Source organism: Diabrotica virgifera, chromosome 4 (genome assembly GCF_917563875.1).
Source record: "Diabrotica virgifera virgifera chromosome 4, PGI_DIABVI_V3a".
Classification (NCBI taxonomy): Eukaryota; Metazoa; Arthropoda; class Insecta; order Coleoptera; family Chrysomelidae; genus Diabrotica; species Diabrotica virgifera.
In genome coordinates this window covers 221,236,756-221,261,217 of record NC_065446.1, presented here as the reverse complement: position 1 = coordinate 221,261,217, position 24,462 = coordinate 221,236,756, and the positions used below count along the sequence as shown (strand labels likewise).

General features: G+C 31.2%; 1 protein-coding gene across 1 annotated transcript in view; it reads left to right on the top strand.

The window, feature by feature from the left end:
• Positions 1–24,462, top strand: part of LOC114326405 (UMP-CMP kinase 2, mitochondrial) — a 117,431-nt gene that overhangs the window by 33,243 nt on the left and 59,726 nt on the right. The window contains exons 2-4 of the mRNA XM_050649870.1: positions 15,736–15,809; positions 18,127–18,259; positions 21,123–21,321. Coding sequence (XP_050505827.1) covers positions 15,736–15,809; positions 18,127–18,259; positions 21,123–21,321 — 406 coding nt within the window. The remainder of the gene's footprint in view (positions 1–15,735; positions 15,810–18,126; positions 18,260–21,122; positions 21,322–24,462) is intronic.

Sequence of the window (24,462 nt, the reverse complement as noted above, 5' to 3'; positions counted from 1 at the left end):
TATTCTATACATTGAAAATTAAAATTATTTATTTTTCGTTGTTTCTCACTTCTTTCAAATATTGTATATGTTTACGATACTAAAAATATCATTAGTAATCATTTATTCAAATAAAAAAATTGTTTCAAATACCGTTCAATTATTGGAAGGTACGCCACTGACTATGAAGGAAATGTCACAGTCTATCACCTCGCCTATAAACTGTTTGGCTTCAAATTTCGGTGAACAGAGAATAGAGCATGCCTAGTCCATCCTCTTTATTTATACGTCCATGGTAAATACCCACTGTTCCATAATATGATCCATTAATTACAACATCCAAAGACAAAACCCACAAACTCTTGTCAATAATAAATGTTTTGATATTATTGACTTTTATGTATTCTTTCGTATAAATTAGAACTCCTCCTGTATGACGACTACTAGAATCACAACGCGCCATTACATATTCAGGGATCTGTAGCTCAGAATCTGAAAAATCGCTAGTGATACAAGTTTCCGTTAAACATAAAATGTGTGGGTCATATACCTGAACATAAAGTTTGATTTCATCGCAATGTTTATAGTAACTTTCAGCATTAATACAAGAAAGAAGAAGATTATCTGCACACTTTTTATTTGTGCGTGTAATATTTGAAGGCCTCTTTGATGGCTAGATATTATACCCTATTCTTTCTTTGGCTTTTAATAACTGTCTTTGATAACTACTACAATTTCTAACAAATACATTATGGTTATAATTAACATGTTTAAGTTTAAGAATTTCATTTGCATATTTACAGTTAACACAAGTAAAATTATCGTTAGTAATTCTGTACTCATCTTTTTTGTGTTGACCTCCACATAATGGACAAACATCCTGTGAAGTACATTTATCTGCAAAATGTCAAACTTCCAGCACCGAAAACAACGAATAATATTTACGTGTTCAAAAATCTGTAGCTATTCCATCCTAGATGTATTTTTTCCCTTTCATTAACTAGATAATTAAATATATCTGCTGAAATTTCCACTATTACATTTAGGGCCGGTTGTTCGAACGCTAATCAACAATGATCATTATCAAATAATTAATTACTGTCAATGTCAACTTTAAAAACATAATTAATTACAATTCTGAGACTATAATCAATTAATATAACAATAATTATTAACATAATTAATAATAAATCTCAAAATTGTAATTAATTATGTTTTCAGCAACCCAAACAAAGTTGACATTGACAGTTTTGGTGACAGTAATTAAATATTTGATAATGATCATTGTTGATTAGCGTTCGAACAACCGGCTCTAAGTGCATTACGGTTATTAGTTTTCGATTTATATTTACGTAATATTTTAATGTAAGTTTCTATACCGTCAATCAAATTTTGTTTTTTAAAACTATCAACAAAGCTGTCAATATCTTCAATGTCTTTTTCGAGGATATTTATGATCTTGATCTTAGGTTTAGATATACTTGCAATTTTTATCTCATAATCTGCTCCAAGAACTTTTTCAGCATTAATTTTCATATTATCCAAAGACTCCTTATTATTACAATGAATTGCAATCGACCCTTTAGCACAAGATTTAACATTTGCGACCGACACATTTATATCAACTGGACTAAATTTTTGTGCTAATACAGTTTTTGTTGTTAAACAATTTTGATTTTGATTTTTTGGTTTTATAATAAGTGGTTCGGTTTTTTTCGTTTTTACAACATCGCTCCATTGACGCTGACTGTTTGTTAGTCAGTGCCGGATTTACCACTAGGCCGACTAGGCCGCGGCCTAGGGCCGCAAGCAAAAAGGGGCCGCAGCGTTTAGTAAAAAAATTTTTTTTGGTACAAATTTTTTCAAATGTAATACCACGAGTCCTCTAAATTTTATCGATAAATTTTTTTGTTTTCACGGAAACTTCTTTATTTGGTAAAATTACGAAAACAAACCGAATGATAAAATCACGAGTCCGAAGGACGAGTGATTTTATCCATTTCGGTTTGTTTGAGTGATTTTACCATAAATAAAGAAGTTTAAGTATGAAAACGAAAAAATTTATTAAGCAAAATTTAGAGGACGAGTGGTATTTGAAAAGATTATTTTGTGAACCAATATGTATTATTAGTAAATACGGGCATCTGTGAAATATTTTTAAGACAACTAGGATCAATGTCTTAAGTAGGTTATAGATAAATTATTTTATGATTTAAAAATGAACCAATTTATTTATTATATTGTTAATACATAAAAAACTGTTTAAATCGAAAATGACCAATTATTAAAAACACAATTTTTATAACTAATATGAGATTTTCCAACGTCGTTCGTAACGTACCTATTATGTGAAATTTACGGTACCTTAAGTTTTATCAGGGAAGAGACTGTTTTATCAAGGAAGAGGCTATTTTATCAGTATTACACTCAATGATTGACTATAACGACGCGTGGTGATTGGCTGAAAAAGCAAAAACGTCAGAATTTGACAGGTGAAAAAAATAATCTAATTTAATTGAAATCAGTAAACAATTTTTCAAATGAGAGAATGGCTATTCTACTAAACACGTGGTACGGTATTTACAACGTTTTGACAACGAGTAGCAAAACAAATTTCTATTCCTTAAACCAGGATATTCCTATAACCGGTATTCTAATAAGCGGGGTCGACTGTATTGGCCACCATATATCCCATATCATATCTAAATCAAATCGAGCATTTAAATGACACAAAACATCGCATTCTGAAAAGAGATCGTATTCCTATGACACTGGGGGATAAGGATTGCAGCACAAAAAATTTCATTTCATGTGATCAGTATTCAAAATATATGCAATATTTTTGTACACGTGCTTAGCTTATTTCTATTTTTTACTTTAATCACAATCTTTATTCTTAAGCGTAAGCCAATATTATTGAACATTTGCTAAATAATTATTTCTCATGAATAAATATTCTATTTTGAAAGCGTAAACATAAAGATAATGGGAGATAATATAAACATTTTAAAGATTGATGATTTATAATAATAATAATGACATTTCAACAATTTATAATAATCAGACGAGTAACTTTATAAACTAATGGAAATTTTAAGTATTTGAAATGAAGATATATGTTGACTAATTTAAATAGCAGATCAGGAAGGACGAACAAAGTCTAAACTCTTAGGCAGGCCGCACATCAAAGAAACATGAAACGTAAATCACGTTTCATGGAAATAAAACACTGCTAAACAAATAGACGTCCGGCCATTTATGAAACTTTCCGAAAATAAAAATGTGTTATGAGCATGAATCACACTCGTTTCATTGGTAGGCGGATTTCAAGATTTGTTTAGCTGTGTTTAATTTTCATGAAACGTGTTTTACGTTTCATGTTTCATGTTTTTCGTTTAATGTTTCGCTGGTGTGCGGCTTGCCTAACAAAAGAGAGACTATTAAAAATTTGTGAGAACTATGTCTGAATCAAGAACGGTGTTTTTTTGCTGTCAGCTACCTCGAGTAGTATAAAAATGGTTTTGTATAAAAGAAATAAAATAATAAAGATAGTGTATTATAGGATGTCAATTTGAAAAGTTGCCACCCCCTATAACTTGGTCCCTATAGAAAATCTAAACAAAAACACGTTAAATCTATTTGTCAGGGGGACATTTTTTAGACCAGTTTTCAACTAAATTACATTAACCCTTTACTCAAAATCTGTAACGGAATGGGGGGTTGAGTGATACCTCATTTTAAAGACCGTTCGACAACCTTTTCAAAAATACAACACACATTATATTTCTTTTCAGTGCTTTTGGAAAAAATCAAGCGAAACCGTACAGATTTTAAGTATCGAGTTCAGAACTTCAAAAATTTTTGTAGTTTTGAACTCCAAATTGAATTTTTTTGAGTATTGGAGTAGGTATTTAGAGTATTTTTTTGTAGTATTTTTGAAGAAATCAAGTAAAACCGTAAAGATATTAACTATCGAGTTCAGAACTCCAAATGTTTTTTAGAGTATTGAGTCCAAGATTTCTTCAAAAGTCCTGAAAATAAATATAAGGTATGTGGTATTTTTGAAAAGGTAATTGAATGGCCTTTAAAATGAGGTATCACTCAACCCCCTTTCTATTATAAATATTTTGGGGGTGTGTCCGCCCCCGCTATAGGGTTGATGTAATTTAGTTGAAAACTGGCCTACAAAATGTCCCCCTCACAAGTAAATTTGACGTGTTTTTGCATATTTTTATATAGAAATTTTCTATAGAAAATATAAATTTTCTATAGAGACCAAATTATAGGGGTGGCAACTTTTCAAATTGACAAACCGTATAGTAATTCTACGGGTAATCTACGAAAGGTAGTTTTTCCTTTTAATAAACATAAAAAACTTAAAAAAAAGACATGTTTTTAACCAAAGATTGATGTACATTAGTTAAGTTAATTTCATTTTAACGTGTAAACAATAATTACAATAAGTTTTAAACTTTTACTCATAATATTTTTACATCTGTGAAAAACTGACAATTTTTACCCAGATTTGAAATAAATAGAAAGATATTTTGGTATTATTAGATAAAACTATTAATTATTTTTTATTCTTAGCTAATTTGTTTATAAAAATTGGGCAAATTAGTTTCATTTTAAAGTCAGATTTAAATTTTTATTCAGCAGTGAAGAAGTGTTGTAGTAAAACGAAAAATTTGATTTTTTTGAAAAAATATATTTTTTTTGGGTACTGTCTGAAAAAATTTTAATATTGGTTGGATAAAATAACGTTTAATCCACAAGGAGATTCAAAACCCGTATTTAAAAATTTTTTCAACTTTTTTTTAATATATCACCATTATGGTTAAAAATCTCAAGGGCTGAAGAAGCACATGCAAAATGAAAATCAACAGATACAAACAGTACAACATGCACATAATGTAATAATTCGAGGTAATAGAGACAAAAACGACAGATGTTTACCAGCAAAAACGTTAAAAATAATAAAAAAAACCTCTCTTTATATTATTCATGCAATAGACGTTTAAATAATTTCAAGTTTATTCCAAATAATTCCAGACAAATGGTTGTTGTTAAATCGTTGTAAATTTGGCACATTTTATTAAGTGGGCTAGAAGTATTTACAAAAAATAATATGTTTCTTGGACGGGTCCTGTGATCCGGGACATAAAATTTTATTTGCCCCAAAAGATCAGGCGAGTCTATTAAGTGATTACATAGTTTATAGAGAAAAATTAAACAAGGTTGAAGTCTTCTTTGCTCTAATTTTTTTATATTAAATTCTTTTCTTAATGGTTGATACCATTTTGTAAAATAAATATTTAATAAACTTGTTTTGAATTGATTCAATTTGTCGCATGTGACCACTATTTAATAAGGTACTCCAGACAATACTCCCAAATTCTAATTTGCTTCTAACAAATGAATTAAAGAGCCGTTTAATTGAGTCGATATTATGAAATTTATATGTTACACGTTTAATAAGTCCCATCATTTTGTATGACTGAGACATAATATTTTGCACATGTAAGTTGAAACTTAAATTATTTACAAACGTAATACCAAGATCCGTCACTTCATTGACCCTATGTAAGTTATTATTTCCCATATTGTATATAAAATAACTAGGGTTTGCCTGACGACTATATGTCATGATCGTACATTTGTTCAAATTAAAATACAGTTTATTACGTATTGACCAATCATAAATCTCGTTTAAATCGTACTGTAATTGAAAATAATCATTCAAATCGTTAATTTCTCTAAATATTTTTAAATCATCCGCATATAAAAGGCACCGAGATGTAATTAAAGAAGGTAATTCATTCACAAACAGTAAAAATAATAGCGGTCCTAAATTTGAACCTTGTGTTATACCTGATTCCACCAGGAAAACCTCCGATTGATCTCCTTTGTATGATACAAATTGCCATATATCTGTCAAGTATGTTACAAAAAGTTCTAGCAATGAATTGCTTAGCCCAAAGTACAATAATTTTTCTAATAGAATATCATGGTTGACCTTATCGAAGGCTTTGGCGAAATCAGTGTATACCACGTCTACCTGTATCTTGTTGACTATGACATCATTAATATAGTTAGTAAATAATAACAAATTAGCTTCAATAGATTTATTTTTACAAAATCCATATTGTTGTGGGCATATCATTTTCTGTACATATGCATACATTTTTTCATGTAAGATGTGTTCAAAAATTTTTGCTATACAATTAAAAATTGCAATAGGTCTGTAATTTTTGCAATCATTTCGTGAATCTTTTTTATGGATAGGAGTTACCTTAGTCATTTTAAACAATTTCGGAAAATAATTATTATCTACTATTTTTTGGAAGGTAATTATTAGAGGATGTGTAAGGTAGTCGCGACATGCTTTAAATATATACCCCGAAATACCATCAGGTCCCGAAGAAAACTTTGGTTTTAATTTTGAAAATGCGTTATGTATATCACCCACTGTAACTTTAGTGAAACTGAGCAAAGGAGAATTATTGTGACTAGAATTAATAAAATTTAAATCGTATGTAGAAGATTTATGGTCATATGTAGACTTAAAATAATCAGCAAACTCTTGGGAAATTGTTTTACTGTCAGAAACTATTTCATTGTTTCCATAAATTATATATTCAGTGTCAATACTCGCTTCCTTGTTTCTATTTACCAAATTTAAAAATAAGCTAGGGCTAGTATTGATACTGTTTTCGGCATTATGTATGTATGAATCATGCGCTTCCCTGATCCTATTTTTTAAAAGTGCTCGCAGTCTATTATATTCAGTTACATGATAAACCGCTACATTTTGCATACCCCTATGAAACTCTTTCTCCCTTTGCAAACGAATAATGTCTGGAGTAAACCACACAGGAAATTTGTTTATTCTACCCTTAGTTCGAAATCTAGGTACACACACCTCAAATATTTCATAAATTTTATGATAAAAATAGTCAACTGCAATGTCAATATCTTGTATACGTCCTAAATTATCCCAGTTACAGTTCCTCAATAAATCACACAACATAGGAAAATTGGCTTTTTTAAAGTTAAATTGTTTAGTTAGATTATTCATCTCATAATGATTTATTGTTCCTGTCTTTATCATGTTAAATTCTATACTCAAAACTGGATGTTTCTTATTCTTTTATTGTAAATGGATAGTTATTTTTACCAACTAAAATATCAATATTACTCAAAATTAGATCTAAGGTTCGCACATCCTCATTCACAATGTTATTGAAAGACTGAAAGTTATACATACTAATTAATTCATAAATTGACAAATATTTGAGAGAAGTGTTGTTTTCAAATTTATAGTCAACACCGGTTACACAAGGTAAATTAAAGTCTCCAAAAACTAAATAGATTTGTTCATTGTATTATCTATGTACGAAAAAAGATCAACACAAGCTATATAATCGTTATTGCTCGACTGGAGGGGGGGGGGCAAATATACGTTACTAAGAATTAATTTATTTCCAAATACATCCAATTCAACGAATAGTACCTCTAATTCAGTATTTACTAAGATTTGTTTAAATTTATATTTTTTATGAACTGCAATCAGAACACCTCCGCCTCTTGCCTTACGCGTCCTTACAAGGTCCCTATCGTTTCTATAAACCACATACCATTCGTCAAACAATTCAGAATCATTAATGTCATTACTTAACCAGGTTTCCGTCAAAGCAATAATATCAAAGGTTTCTATCAACAAACTTTGGTAAAAATCTGTTGTTTTCGTCCTTAAACCTCTCGAATTTTGCTAATAAGCGCTAATTTTCATTAAAAACTCTGGAGCTCCATAATTGATTATACAACTTATATAAAATAATTACTTAATTTAATATCCTTGGACGCAAAACTTAAACAAAAAACCTCAATAAATACAAAACAAGTTGTTACCATTCTAACGCAAAATAGAACAATATAATTAAATACCTATTAATAATAGCGCATGAAAACTACTTATTTCCGTATAAACCATAATACCGTATATATAATACCATAATAATACCATAATTAAAAATAAAGAAAGCAATAATTATAGGTACAGTTCAATCATTAACAAAATGAGGAGTTCCCAAATACATTAAACAACTAAATATTAGTATCTAAATTAGATTAAAATAAAAAAAAATGTCTACCATAAAAAGTGGAAAGATAAATGAAGGTACCAAATAGTTTGTACTAGATACTACGCAGATAATGACCAAACCTCCATCTTGTCACGTTGCCACGTTTACCATTAAGTAGCTGATTTAAAGATCTTGGTGCGACGTAATATTTTTGATACCTCCGTCCTTAATAAATATTTTGCCATCCCTGGACCATGCATTTTGTTTACCGTATTTTTGTTTTGCTGCATTCAGTAGCTGATATTGTGGCTTCGTAAGGTTTTCACTAATAAATATGTGGGTACCGTTTAACAACTTTTTTGAAATCAAAATTTCTTTCTTCTTTAGATAGGATACCATTTCGAGTAAAACAATTCTTGTTTTATTATTATCAAGTTCTCTCTTACCCAGTCGATACATATTATTGATATTATTTTCACGACTTTCATTGATTCGACTTTCATTGTTGAATGGATTAATTCTTTAACCACCCTAGGCAAATTCTCCTTTTCCTGTTCTGGTAACCCATATATTCTGAGAGTATTATTCCGTCTAACCTGCATAATACCATCAAAATAGGCTTCAATTTTTATAATCCTATTGTCATTACTAACAACCCTGCTGTCAATTTTATCCACAGTAGTTTTTAGGCAAAACAATGTCTCATCAACTTTAATAAGCCTTTCATTAAGATCTTTAACAATTTTGCTGCATACCTTTTCAATTAGCATTTCCAACGTTCTATCATCGGGCAAAGATATGCTTCGGCTACGGGTTACTTTGGCTACAAATAATCGTGACCTCCGGGTGATAATCCACAGGAAGCTCCATCGGATACTACTTTAATTGATGGATTCGACCGTTACTTGATGGAAGTTCATTTTATCTAACAATAAAACACGAAAACGTTTGTTTTCTATACTTCCACAAAATTTATTATATCTAAGTGACTACAGCTGTTTCGGCGGAGTGCCTTTCTCAAGTAATATAGTTTACAATGTGTTTGCCTTTTTAATCTTCAACTGAAGAGGTTGAGGAGTGGGGAGCTGTTTGTCTCGAGTTGGTCATTCAGAATTATATCTGTATTTGTCAGTTTATTAATTTCCATAGATTCTAAAAAAGATAGCTTAAGGCCTTTATTTTGAATATGTAGAATTTGAAACTCTTCATTGAAAGAATGATTATGATCTAGAAGGTGAAGTGCGTATGTAGAAGTGTCTGTTTTTCTATTGTTGAATGCCCTTTTGTGTTCTGCTATCCGTTTGTCAAAAGTTCTGCCAGTTTGACCGATGTACGTTTTCGGACAGTCACCACAAGTTAGTTTGTACACACCACTCTGTAGTTGCTTTCTCTTTCGGCTTTTATTGTTCTTAATATATTTGCTTAAGTTGTTGTTAGTTCTGAAAGCTGGTGTTATTCCTTTCTTTTTTATGTATCTGGCTATTGTTGTTGTTATCTTGCCAGTATATGTGAGAGAGCAGAAGGTACTGGGTTCTTTCTGTGGTGGTGGATACACTAATTTCAGGGCTTTCTTATGGAGTTTTTGGTTTAAAAGTAAGAACTGAAGTAGATAATATAATAGACAAAAAATTTAATACACAATGTAAAAAACTAAATAATCTAATTTGCAATAGTAAAAAACTCAATACTCATACAACAAATTTTTCAAATCATAGTTTTTTCAATAGATTTATAAACTTAACAGATACTAAATTCAATAATAGTGAAATAGAACTTTTAGAGAAAGGATTCAAACACAACTTGCCTCAACATAATAATCAAAAAAATTTAGAGTATTTAGGTGTAGAATGTGAAGTAGCGTTAAACAAAACTGCCAAAAACATAGAAAAAAGCATCATTGCAAAATCTATTACTGATGTATGTAGTGAAACTAATAATTCCTGTTTCAAAGAAAACCAAATAGCCGTTTCAATTAAAAATAAATCAATAAAACATGACATAATATTTACAAAAGCAGACAAAGGTAACTCTACTATTGCTATCGACAAACGAGACTATAATAACAAAACAATAGAATTTTTAACTAACCAAAACAGTATAAAACTAAACAAAGACCCCACAGAAAAATACCGAAAACAAATTAAACTAGCCATTGAAAATTCAAAATCAATACTAAATCCAACAGAACAGAAATACCTTAATATTATGAACCCACAACCTCCTAAATTATACTCTTTTATTAAACTACACAAACCTGACCACCCAATAAGACCTGTAGTTTCTTTTTATACAGCTCCGTCATATAAAATTTCAAAAAAACTGTCAGATATTATTACAGAATACACTAAATTTTCACCGAAATTCACCGTAAAAAATACACTAGAACTAGTTAATAAAATACAACATTTTCAATTGCCCAAAAACTCCAGACTAATTTCATTTGACGTAAAAAATCTTTTTCCTAGTGTTCCTCCTACAGAAACTTTTGTTTAGTTAAGAATCTTTTAGACCATAATAGTACAAATCCGATCATTGCATCTGAAATTTTACACCTTCTTGAAATTTGCTATCAAGACTATTTGATGATCAAGACTATTTTGAATTCAATAATCAAATATACACAAACAACAGTGCAGGACTTATTATGGGTAATCCTCTAAGCCCATTGCTATCAGATATATTTATGAACCAACTTGAAACAACAATTTCTAAACATCCCGTATTTAAACAGTTCTTATATTGGTGGAGATACGTGGATGATATACTAGTATGCTTTACAGGAACTAACAGACAACTTGACCAATTTCTATCATATATTAATTCACTTCATAATAATATTGAGTTTACAGTAGAAACAGAACAGAATAACTCTATAAACTTTCTAGATGTAACGATTTCCAGACTACACAACAAACATGAGTTCTCCATATATCATAAACCTACCCATACTGACACAACTATACACAATTCATCATCCCATCCTACACAACACAAATTAGCAGCCTACCATAGCATGATACATAGACTGACAGAAATTCCCATGACAAAAAATAACTTCGAAATAGAACTAAACATCATTAAACAAATAGCAGTAAACAACGGCTATAACGAACAAACAGTTAACAAAATTTTAAACCAAAAACTCCATAAGAAAGCCCTGAAATTAGTGTATCCACCACCACAGAAAGAACCCAGTACCTTCTGCTCTCTCACATATACTGGCAAGATAACAACAACAATAGCCAGATACATAAAAAAGAAAGGAATAACACCAGCTTTCAGAACTAACAACAACTTAAGCAAATATATTAAGAACAATAAAAGCCGAAAGAGAAAGCAACTACAGAGTGGTGTGTACAAACTAACTTGTGGTGACTGTCCGAAAACGTACATCGGTCAAACTGGCAGAACTTTTGACAAACGGATAGCAGAACACAAAAGGGCATTCAACAATAGAAAAACAGACACTTCTACATACGCACTTCACCTTCTAGATCATAATCATTCTTTCAATGAAGAGTTTCAAATTCTACATATTCAAAATAAAGGCCTTAAGCTATCTTTTTTAGAATCTATGGAAATTAATAAACTGACAAATACAGATATAATTCTGAATGACCAACTCGAGACAAACAGCTCCCCACTCCTCAACCTCTTCAGTTGAAGATTAAAAAGGCAAACACATTGTAAACTATATTACTTGAGAAAGGCACTCCGCCGAAACAGCTGTAGTCACTTAGATATAATAAATTTTGTGGAAGTATAGAAAACAAACGTTTTCGTGTTTTATTGTTGGATACTACTTTGATGCCCAGCTTCAAAGCAAAGCCAGAGAAAACTCGCACTCGGGACATCGAGCGTACGAGGATGGAGAACAAAGGATAGGGAGATAATAGTGAAGTTCAAAAACATGAAACTGGATATATTGATAATGAACGAAAATATGTCAAGGAAATGTTTTTTTTCCAATGAATTTGAGCTCTTCATCTACGTGGGATTATTCACATCGTGTTGTGCGTGTATCACGAGGGCCAAAATGTTTTTTCATCTCTCCCCGACTCCACGAACTTGAAGTACTGGAAAGCTTAGATTTAAAGTTTCAGATTGGCACTGTCTATAATGCTTACACTAACTCATTGTTATAATATACATTCAATAACACCCGTGGACAAAGATCTATGATAGATTATGTTGTAACCAACATCCATCAAAAATAATCGACGTAAGATACCTCAACTCAGCAGATGTAGGTAGCGACCATAGCCTAGTATTATGTAAGTTAGGACTGATTATGAAATATTTCACACCTAAGCGGGCAGCATCAACACAAACAAAAATTTAAGTCGAAGGACTACGTACGGAATCCACGGAATACTTATACAGTAAAAGAATATCAGAGAAGATTGCTGAGAATGGAATATTAGAAAACGATAACATCGATGAAAGCTGGGAAAATCTCAAAAGTAACATAATTAACGCAGCAACAGGATCACTAGGAGAGAGGAAAGTAACGAATACTCACATATTAAAGAAGAAAACCCCGTGGTTTAGAGAGGAAGTTAAGATAAAATGCGAAGAAAAGAAGAAAGCCTTTTTACAATACAGAACAAAACAAACACAACAGCCATACAACCACTACAAATGAATCAGAAAGGAAACGAATACTTTAGTGAGGCAAATAAAAAGGGAGCACTGGCAGAGTTTCTCAAAACAGATGGAACACGACTTCTACGGGACACAAAGAGAAGTATGGAGAATGATCAGAGGGCAAAGAAAGGAGATGAACGAATTAATAAAAGCCAAACACATTCAGAAGGAAACATGGGCAGACTACTGAATATAATGAACCACCAACAGTTGAACTTACGACAAACGAAGAAATAAACATCAAGGAGGCAGAGGTAAAGGAAGCATTAAGAAAATTAAAAAATAGAAAATCTCCACGAGAGGACAGAATATCGAACGAAGTCCTAAAGTACGGAGGACAAGATCTAACTAAACAACTATTGAAACTAATACAAAAAAAATAATAGAACGAAACAGAATACCACAAGAATGGAGATCAAGCATCCTAATACCTCTCTTCAAAAAAGGAGGCAAATCAGGCCCGGAGAATTACAGAGAGAATAACTTACTAAACACAACATTAAAATTAACAACAAAAGTGATAACAAACAAATTGAATGAAATTATAACATTAGCAGAAGAACAACAAGGTTTTAGGTCGGGAAGGTCATGCACTGACGCTATATTTATAATGAGGCAGGTTCAAGAGAAATCGTTGGAATACAACAAACCGGCATATTTATGTTTCGTAGACCTTAAGAAAGCATTTGACAGGGTAAAATTAAAGGACGTTATCCACTTGTTATACTTGAGAGAGGTACCTCTGGGAATAATTAAAACGATAAAAAACATCTACCAGAAAAACACAATAAAAGTAAAAGTGGAAGATGAACTAATTGACCCAATTGAAGCCGGCAATGGGATAAGACTCGGGGATTCCTTGAGTCCTTTATTGTTCAAACTGATCATGGACGAAATAATAAAAAAATAAGAACTAAAAAAGGATACCAAATGGGAGAAAAACAACTTAAAATAATCTGCTATGCGGACGATGCAATACTAATCTCTCAAAGTGAAGATGATTTACATCGTATGCTGCACCAATTCAACATAATCGCCAGAAAATTTAACATGTTAATTTCCTCAAAAAGTCAAAATGCATGGTTATAAAAGCAGATCCAATCAGATGTAAATTGGAGCTGGAAGGTCAGATAATAGAACAAGTGATGGAGTTTAAATACCTAGGCATCACACTATCTAGCTACAAAAGAATCGAAACAGAAGTGGAAGATCAAGTAAATAGAGCAAATAGAGCCGAAGGTTGCCTGAATGACACAATATGGAGAAATAAAAATATCGTAAAAGAAATGAAAGACAGAATTTACAAAACAGTCATCAGACCAATAATGACATACGCGGACCAAACACGACCCGACACAGAGAGGACAAACAGATTGCTCGAAACAGCGGAGATGAAAACCCTTCAAAAAATCGATGGTAAGACTCTATGAGACAGAACTAGAAGTACAGATATACGACGGAGACGCAAGCTGGATAACATTAATAACTGGGTAAGAAACAGAAGAATAGAATGGAAGGACCACATAAGCCGAATGATAACAAATAGGGTAGTCAGGACAGCGAGAGATGGTTCCCCAATAGGAAGACGATCAGTGGGAAGACCACAAAAACGATGGAACGACAACTTACTAGAGGCACATTGAAAAAACAGACAGTCATGTCTACACAAAAAGAAAAAGAAGAAGCAGAAGAAGAAGAAGAACTTATTGTTGGTCTGTGAAGTGATATCAGGTCCAGTTCCTTGTATTCGGGGTGTGCAAGTACTTGGAAGGGATACGCGAAACGATCGTGCGATCGTGCGATTGCAATATTGCAACTTCCTTAAATAATTCATATTGTCAACTGAAATTGTCAAATTGACGTACATTTCATACCTATTGTCATTTTAGAAGAAAAATTATATATTGCTTCACAATATTTATATGATATGCAATTATTATATAAAAGTAAATTTAATTAATTGTATTTTGCTTGCAATACTGCATTTTAATAACTAATTTTATTTACTACATACCATTGTTTACGTTTGAATAACACAACCTAAATCTTATTTTTTCTTCTTATTATTTTTTTTGGACTATGGCCTTGACAATTATCCAGTAACCAGGACCATATGATTGGCCAATATAATTAAAAGTGCGAATAAAAGTTCAGAGCGTAGAAATAGGTGTCGCTTTTCCGAACTTGCACGGTCCCAATAGGAAGCTCAGCAATCTCGTTAGGAACATGATCTACCACTATTAGGTCTGGATCCCGCATATGAAAAAAAAGTTGATTAATAGCAAGCTGAAAATTTGTTAATAGCTTAAGGGTGTCTACTCGGATAAACTTTGATATATGGGAACACTGGAACAGGGGTAGTTTTAATTGTGGAACAAATTAAAAATTTGGAACGGTCAGAACACGAAAACGGCACATTTATTTTGTCCGACAGAATAGACTTAAACTCTCCGAACAGAGATTAAACTCTCATGCAAAAATCAGACTGCTATTTATCACCTGTCATAATTCCTGTCATTTGACATATTCTACATGTTCCACTCAATAAAACGCCCATTTGGTGATAAATAGCAGTCTGATTTTTGCATGAGAGTTTAATCTCTGTTCGGAGAGTTTAAGTCTGTTCTGTCGGACAAAATAAATGTGCCGTTTTCGTGGTCTGACCGTTCCAAATTTTTAACCTGTTCCACAATTAAAACTTCCCCTGTTCCAGTATTCCCATAAATCAAAGTTTGTCTGACTAGACACCCTTAAGCTATTAACAAATTTTCAGCTTGCTATTAATCAACTTTTTTTTCATACGCGGGATCCAGACCTATATCTGCTGATTGTAAATATCTTAATCGACTTCGCTTCTGATACTTGTTGTACCTAGTGTGTCGGATAAGATTATTTATTATACTTACTTGATCAAGCTATTAGTCCCTTGTCAGACACTTCAATGTATAGCAGTGTGTATGTTTTTAAATTTTTGTATTATTGTTTAATGTTAAAGTAACCTTATTTAATCTATTTCTTTTTTCAGAGTATACTGATCTTGCACCTCCATACTTTTATAATGACTTAAGATCTATTTTGAAGTTCTTCGAAGATCCTCAAGTAAGTTTTTATTGCATTACAATAAATAATATACATAAAAATCCTTTATAGCTATTATACAGGGTGATTCATTAAGAATATCCAATTTCTGAGTTGTAGATTCTAGACCTCAAAATATTAAGATTTAACCCAAATCGCTTAAATAAAATGTGGCTGGTTACTGAGTTACAGGGTGTTTTATTTAAAAATTTAATTATTATTTTTACCCAGTACTTTAAAACTATTTCACGTGTCCTTATCATACCTGGCATAAAGTTTAGGTACTATACACCCTACGAAATTATGATAAACAAACATTTCTACCTACTAGCAGAGGCGTACGACAGGGGATAGTGAATGGTTGACCCTTCCTAAATTATACGCCACTGGCCGAATTGCTATTTTAGTGCAATATTTAGATTATCCATTACTTTCTATGTAAATAATATACTCTTTATTAGTAACGATAAAGCCATTAATTTTCGAGATATTTAAAGTTGAAAATAAAACGGCATAGCAATTTGGATTTAATGTGTTGTGCCCGTTCATTTTTAATTTCAAATATCTCGAAAATTAAGGATTCTATCGTAACGAATATAGAGTATATTATTTACATGGAAAGTATTGGAGAATCTAAAAATTATGCTAAAATAACAATTCCATCAGTGGCGTAGAATTTGGGAAGGGTCAACGGTTCACTTTCCCCTGTCGTACGCCTCTGGTAGTAGCGAGAAACGTTTATTTAACATAATTTAGCAGGATACACAATGCCTACACTTATTGGCAAGCATGATAAGGATATGTAAATACCTTTAAAGTACTGGGTACAAATATATAGGTAATTTTTAAATTTTTAAAGCAAACATCCTGCAACTTAATAAGGAGCCACGTTTTATTTAAGTGATTTGGTTTAAATATTAACTATTTGTAGGCAATATGCACACTACTACATTATGTTAAATAAACGGTTCTGACTACTACCAGAGGCGTACGACAGGGGAAATTGAATGGTTGACCCTTCCCACATTCTACGCCACTGGCGGAATTACTATTTTAGAGCAATTTTTGATTCTCTATGTAAATGATGTACATACTCTTCATTAGTAACGATAAAGTCATTATTTTTCGAGATATATGAAGTTGAAATGAAACGGCACAGCAATTTTGTGCTATGCATTGTGCCCCTTCATTTTTAACTTCAAATATCTCGAAAACTAATGAGTTTATCGTTACAAATGAAGAGTACATCATTTACATAGAAAGTATTGAAGAATCAAAAAATTGCTCTAAAATAGTAATTCCGCCAGTGGCGTAGAATGTGGGAAGGGTCAACCATTCAATTTCCCCTGCCGTACGCCTCTGGTAGTAGTCAGAAACGTTTATTTAACATAATGTAGTAGTGTGCACATTACCTACAAATAGTTAATATTTAACCCAAATCACTTAAATAAAATGTGGCTCCTTATTGAGTTGCAGGATGTTTGCTTTAAAAATTTAAAAATTACCTACATATTTGTACCCAGTACTTTAAAAGTATTTACATATCATTATCATACTTGCCAATAAGTGTAGGCACGGTGTATCCTGCTAAATTATGTTAAATAAACGTTTCTCGCTACTACCAGAGGCGTACGACAGGGGGAAGTGAATCGTTGACCATTCCCAAATTCTACGCCACTGATGGAATTGTTATTTTAGCATAATTTTTCGATTCTCCAATACTTTCCATGTAAATATTATACTCTACATTCGTTACGATAGAATCCTTAATTTTCGAGATATTTGAAATTAAAAATGAACGGGCACAACACATTAAATCAAAATTGCTATGCCGTTTTATTTTCAACTTTAAATATCTCGAAAACTAATGGCTTTATCGTTACTAATAAAGAGTATATTATTTACATAGAAAGTAATGGATAATCTAAATATTGCACTGAAATAGCAATTTGGCCAGTGGCGTAGAATTTGGGAAGGGTCAACCATTCACTATCCCCTGTCGTACGCCTCTGGTAGTAGGCAGAAACATTTATTTATCATAATTTCGTAGGGTGTACACTACCTATATTTTCTGCCAAGTATGATAAGGAAACGTGAAATAATTTTAAAGTAATGGGTAAAAATATTTATTAAATGTTTAAATAAAACACCCTGTAACTCGGTAACGAGCTACATTTTATTTAAGTGATTTGGGTTAAATCTTAATATTTTGAGGTCTAGAATCTATAACTTAGAGATTGGACATTCTTAATGAATCACCCTGTATGTTGTTATATTATATGTTGCATATCTATAGATTTAGTTAACTTTTCCATTTTACTAAGTCTGTATTTTTTAGTACAGATTTACACCTGGAGTACGTGAACTTTTGAGCATTTATCACCAACAAAAAGTTAAGACTGATAGACTTAACATAACTGGTCAAGTTAAAAAACATCCCTTGTTCGTTATAGAAGGTCTGGCTGGATCAGGTAAATATCAATTTTTTTCATATCAGCCTTTGATATCCTAGTCGTAAAATACGTCAAGCTGCGAATCTTGGAGTATTAAATCGATAACACTGTCACTATTGACTGTTAACTAAATCACTTTCGATATATACAATATGTCCCTGTAAGTTGTATCCATATGGAAAACATTTTTATTATTAATTTTACGAAAAAAAGTTATTGTTCATAAAAAGCTCTGGATATTCCAAAACCTAAGATTTAACCATCAAATATCAAATTTTTTGAATAATATACGAGGTATGTCAAAAAGTTTGAATTTCACTCAAGAGTAAAGTAGCTTTATTTTTCACAATATTGAAAATTGCTATTATGAAAAGTTGTTTGGAATTAAAAACTATACTCTATTATGCAGTTACATCCTTCTAATTGAATTTTTTTTTTTTTTTAATTATGGATAACATTATTTTCAGTTATTTCAATTCAGATAAATCTTTTACATATTATTAATTTTACGAAAAAAAGTGATTCTTAATGAAAAGTTCTGCATGGTCAAAAACCTAAAATACAACCATTTTGTGTCAAATTTTATCAATTTTATACGAGGTATGTCAAAAAATATGGATTTCGCTCAAGAGTGAAATACTTTTTCACAATATTGAAAATTGCTATTACGAAAAGTTGTTTGGAATTAAAAACTATACTCTATTATGCAGTTACATCCTTCTAATTGAATTTTTTTTTGTGGATAACATTATTTTCCGCAAATCGCCAGGAAATTTTGACATTCCTGTCAAAATTTCTTGAAGAAAAAGTCAGGACTTCCTTACTGTAAGGAAATGTCATTTCCTTACTGTAAGGAAATGATATTTCCGTACAGTTGTTAGTGTTCTACATCATCATCACTTATCATTTTACTTTCGAGAACACCAGCAATTAAATTTATAAGCGTCAAGTTTGACAATTCAACCTCAATACGTTTCCATAGTAACCCAAGTAATTTTATTAGGAATTTCAAAGCACCATTTATTTGGGAATAAAATTATCGCGTTTTTTTTAAATCAATCAATATCTGTCGAATTTTAAACGATTTGCGGAAAAATAGTATGTTTACCTCGTAGGAAAAGCCACATTCCTGGACTCTGTGTTGCTAAGTCTCGGCTTGCGCCTCGACTTAGCAATGTTCACAGTCGTCCAGGAATGTTAAGCTTTTCCTACCCGGTAAACAATGTACTATTTCAGTTATTTCAATTCAGATAACTCTTTTACATATTATTAATTTTACGAAAAAAAGTGATTCTTAATAAAAAGTTCTGCATGGTCAAAAACCTAAAATACAACCATTTTGTGTCAAATTTTATCAATTTTATACGAGGTATCTCAAAAAATATGGATTTCGCTCAATAGTGAAATACTTTTATTTTTCACGATATCGAAAATTGTTATTATGAAAAGTTATTTACAATACAATTGAAAACTATGTTTCAGTATGTAATTACATCCTTCTAATTGAAATATTCTTAACTATAAAGGTACTTTCCTTTTGATCTAAATTTATCTTTTTTTATATACCTCGTATAAAATTGATAAATTTGGATATAAGATGGTTGTATTTTAGGTTCTAGACCATCCAGAACTTTTTATTAAAAAATCACTTTTTTTCGTAAAACTAATAATAGAAGAGTTATCAGAATTGCATATTAGAATGAATAGAAGGATGTAATTGCATATTAGAATATAGTTTTTAATTCCAAAGAACTTTTCATTATAGCAATTTTTAATATTGTGAAATATAAAGCTACTTTACTCTTGAGTGAAATTCAAACTTATTGACATACCTCGTATAACATTCATAAAATTTGATATCTAATGGTTGAATCTTGGGTTTTGGACCATGCAGAACTCTTTGTAAAGAATAACGTTTTTTCGTAAAATTAATAATAAAAAAGTTTTCCATATGGATACAACTTACAGGGACATACTGTATAACCACCACTTATATATATAACTTTTTTAAAGTACGGAATCTACTAAAAATTTTACCAATTTTCGAGTCAAATAATTTCAAACGCCATTTTACTTTTTTAATACATATATGGAAATTTAGATAATTTTATCAACAACTGATTTATTAGTAACGACTTTGTTGTTGTTATTATTATTTATTGTAATACTTTTTTTATTTATAATGTTAATGGCATTAGAGAATACGATTATTATAATTTACTGAAATTCTTGGGTTAGGTTAGCAATATTAGACCTGGATCACGCGTACCAAAAAAGTCCATTAATAGCAAGCTGAAAATTTGTTAATAGCTTATCGGTGTCTAGTCGGACAAACTTTGATGTACGGGAACATTGGAAGAGGAGAATATTTAATTGTGGAACAGGTTAAAAATTTGGAACGTCAGACTACGAAAACGTCCCATGTATTTTGTCGGACAGAACTTTCATTTGATTTGATATCCTTTCATTAAACTCTCATGCAAAAATCAGACTACTGTTTATCACCTGTCATAATTCCTGTCATTTGACATATTCTACATGTCGGGCGTATTAAAATGCCTAGTTGGTGATAAATACCAGTCCGATTTTTGCATGAGAGTAAAATGAAAGGATAAGAAATCAATTGGAAGTTCTCTCCGACAAAATACATGGGGCACTTTCGTAGTCTGACGTTCCAAATTATTAACCTGTTCCACTATTAAAACTTCCCCTGTTCCAGTGTTCACATACATCAAAGTTTGTCCGACGAGATACCGTTGAGCTTTAACAAATTTTCAGCTTGCTATTAATCATCTTTTTTTTTGTAAGCGGGATCCAGGCCTAAATACGCTTTTCCTATTTGACTGAATAAAGGATTTTTATTCCATTTTTTGTTTTCTAGGCAAAACAACAATAGGACAACTTTTAGCATCCAAACTGAATGGAGTCCAAGTCCATTCGCCTTCAAACAGTATTTACTCCCTAAAACCATTATTTCAAGGAGATCACTTTAAAGAGTCTGCATTTAACGCCATGTGTCATTACATTACCGCACTTGAGGTAAAAGTTTTTCTAAAATCATCACCAGTTATCATGGACAGGTAAATATTGCTTACTGCTTTGAATGCGTAGAATTTTAAATAATAAAGAAATTAATTTTAGTGTTCAGTAATTATGTTAAATTTGCGTTATTTTTTCTCTTTTATTAAAAAAAAACTTGCATGCGTAGAAATGGGCCCACTTAAAAATTTGGTCATTTTTGATGTCTCATATTTCCTAAGTCTATTGATCGATTTAAGGGATTTTTTTAATATGTTATAGCCTTATTCTTTAGCAATATCGCTGTAATAATATTGTTGCTAAACAGGTAAATTTTCATTGCGTACCGGGTGTACGAATAAAACTGTGTTTTTTTTTAAGTTCGCATCACCCTGTGGAATATTCTAGGGTTTATAAAATACTGAAATTAAAACAAAACCATATCATCATGTATTTTCAACATTCTGTTTTTTTATTCATTTGCTTATGTTGGACCATAAAAAAGTTAGGTACTTCAACAACAGGCCATGTTTTTCATCAATACAGGGTATTTTGAAAGACGTATGGCAAATTTTAAGGGGTAATTCTGCATGAAAAAATAATGACAGTTTGCTGTATAACCGTATGTCCGCAAATGCTTCGTTTCCGAGATAGGGGGTGTTGAAATTTTTCTTACAAATTGACGATTTATTTATTGCTTTAAAACAGGTTGAGATATGCAAATTAAATCTGGAGTATTTTAAGACGTAGTTATTGCACATTTTTTAACATACAATTTAGGGCCGGTATTTCCAACCGCACTTAAGCCAAAGCTTATTTTAAGCCTGAGCTTAAGCTTAGATACCTGTATTTCCACTTCAATTTGAGGCTTAAGCATAGGCTTAAACCAAATAATTTTAAGCACGCGCAGAAGTTGGTTTAAGCCTTTGCTTAAAATTTGCTTTCTGTTTTTTTAGGTTATATGTATTTTTTCTATAAATTAATAATGATAGAGTTATTTTGAAAACCAACTTTTGTGTAATAATGTTATCATTGAATTATTAACGATTATTAAAATAAAATTCTTGCTCTATTTGGAAGGTGTAGGCACAAGAAAATTATTTATTTCTACAATGCTTGGTATATTTAATTTACAAAAGTAAACTTACATTTTCAGGAATATATCCAATAAACAAAATTACAAAGACGGATCTTCTATTGCTTATGCAAAGTAAGAATAAAACGTACAACCAGAGAAAATATAGACAATATACTAACCCTAACAACACATGTAACAGGTACACAAAATTAAGTGAAGTAAAAATAAAATAAGACAGATCCAGATGACAAGATAAAATTAAATGTCAAAAGTAGTGGTTTTTACCTAAGAATAGTCAGTTCTGACATTTTGACGTATTCAGAGGTACCAAGCCAATTAACGTGATGAGTTTAGTTAAGGAAATGATGGAAATACGGCGCCCAGCTTAAGCTTCTTCTTAACTTTTCGCAAAAGCTTAAGTAGCTGTTGAAATACCGGCCCTAAGAGTTTTATATTCACCATTTGCACACATAAGGGTCATATTACCCGTATGCGCGCCAATGGTAAATATTAATTTCTTAAGGCTATGGGTACATAATTCGCAAATATTTTACGTGTTTCCCTACTTTTTCTGTCTTTACACGGCAAATTACGTGTAGTAAAATTCAGACTGGTATGGATAGGTAAACATTACTAGAATGTCATTCTACTTGAAAATGTCATCAATAATTTAAAGAGATGGCTTTTGAATGTTCTTGGATATCTGTTATTTTTATAATTGCAAATTATTAATTCAGTTAATAATTATGATAATTTTTTCACTAACTATGTATTCAGTGATTGTAATAATTTATTTGTACAACAAAAACTAATACTCAATCGAGAAAAGAGGAAAAGTGTTAAAGTGATTTTTTAATAATATATTGTTATGGAACGCTTACAATTTTGAACATCTTTAACAACAAAATACTTGGATCACAGAATATATTATCCTGATGTATTCTCTGCTTGGATCTTCCACAAATAATACACAATAAATAACTTTTTATTAAGTTCCCGTCTTAAATCAATTATTTATCAAATACACTATATATCAATAATATTTAATCAATACCTCAAAATATTCCCGATGCAATGTCAAATATTTAAAATTGTCACTGATTGTCAGTGTCTGACTGACAATATAATATGCTGACAATATATTATATTCGGCTGAGTGCGTTGTAAGACAAAGAGAGATTTGGAAAATATTACCACGGCATTGTGATCATTTTTTTCGAATCCTGGAAAAACCAATAAATATTTTTGAAAAAAAACGCAGAATGAAAGATTAAATTATTACCGAGGGCCGAAAGTCCCTTAGAATAATTAAAAAAGTTTATTTTGAATGAGATATTTGAAATTAAAAATCACACTAAATTTTCCCTTAGTTTTTCACTCCTGTAACTTATTTAAATAAACATTATAGAAGTTCTCAGGGACTTTCGGCCCTCGCTAATAACGTAATCTTTCATTCTGCGTTTAAATTTTTCGAAAATACTTATTAGTTTTCTCAGGATTCGAAAAAAATGAATCCCCATTTGAATAGCATTGCAGCCGAAAATACGTACCGATCCTCTTAATTGTATGTTAAACAATGTGCAATAACTACGTCTTAAAACCCACCAAATTTCATTTGCATATCTCAACCGGTTTTAAAGCAATCAATAAATCCTGAGTTTGTAAGAAAAATTTTAACACCCCCTATCTCGGAAACGAAGCATTTGCGGACGGTACACGACAATTAGACCGAAATCATTAGACCGAAAGCAGTAGACCGAACTCATTAGACCGAAAAACACTTTACCGAAACTTCACTAGACCGAACAGCATTAGACCAAAATGGTAAATAAATAAAAAGTTTGCAGTAAATTATGCTAAGATTTTGTATATCTGTCTTTTGGTTTATTGTATAGCCCGGTTATAGATAAATAAAAAATTTAAAGAGATAGACCAATTGGTGTACAAATGGTAATACCACTTGTACACCAATTTTGGTCTATCTCTTTAAATTTCTCATTTATCTATAACCGGGCTATATTTTTTTGTATTATTTTATATATAGACTGTGTAAATTGTTACTCTGTACAGTCTGATATAAAATAATTTTCATCCGTTAAACAAATTAGTGAAGGTAAAAATACAT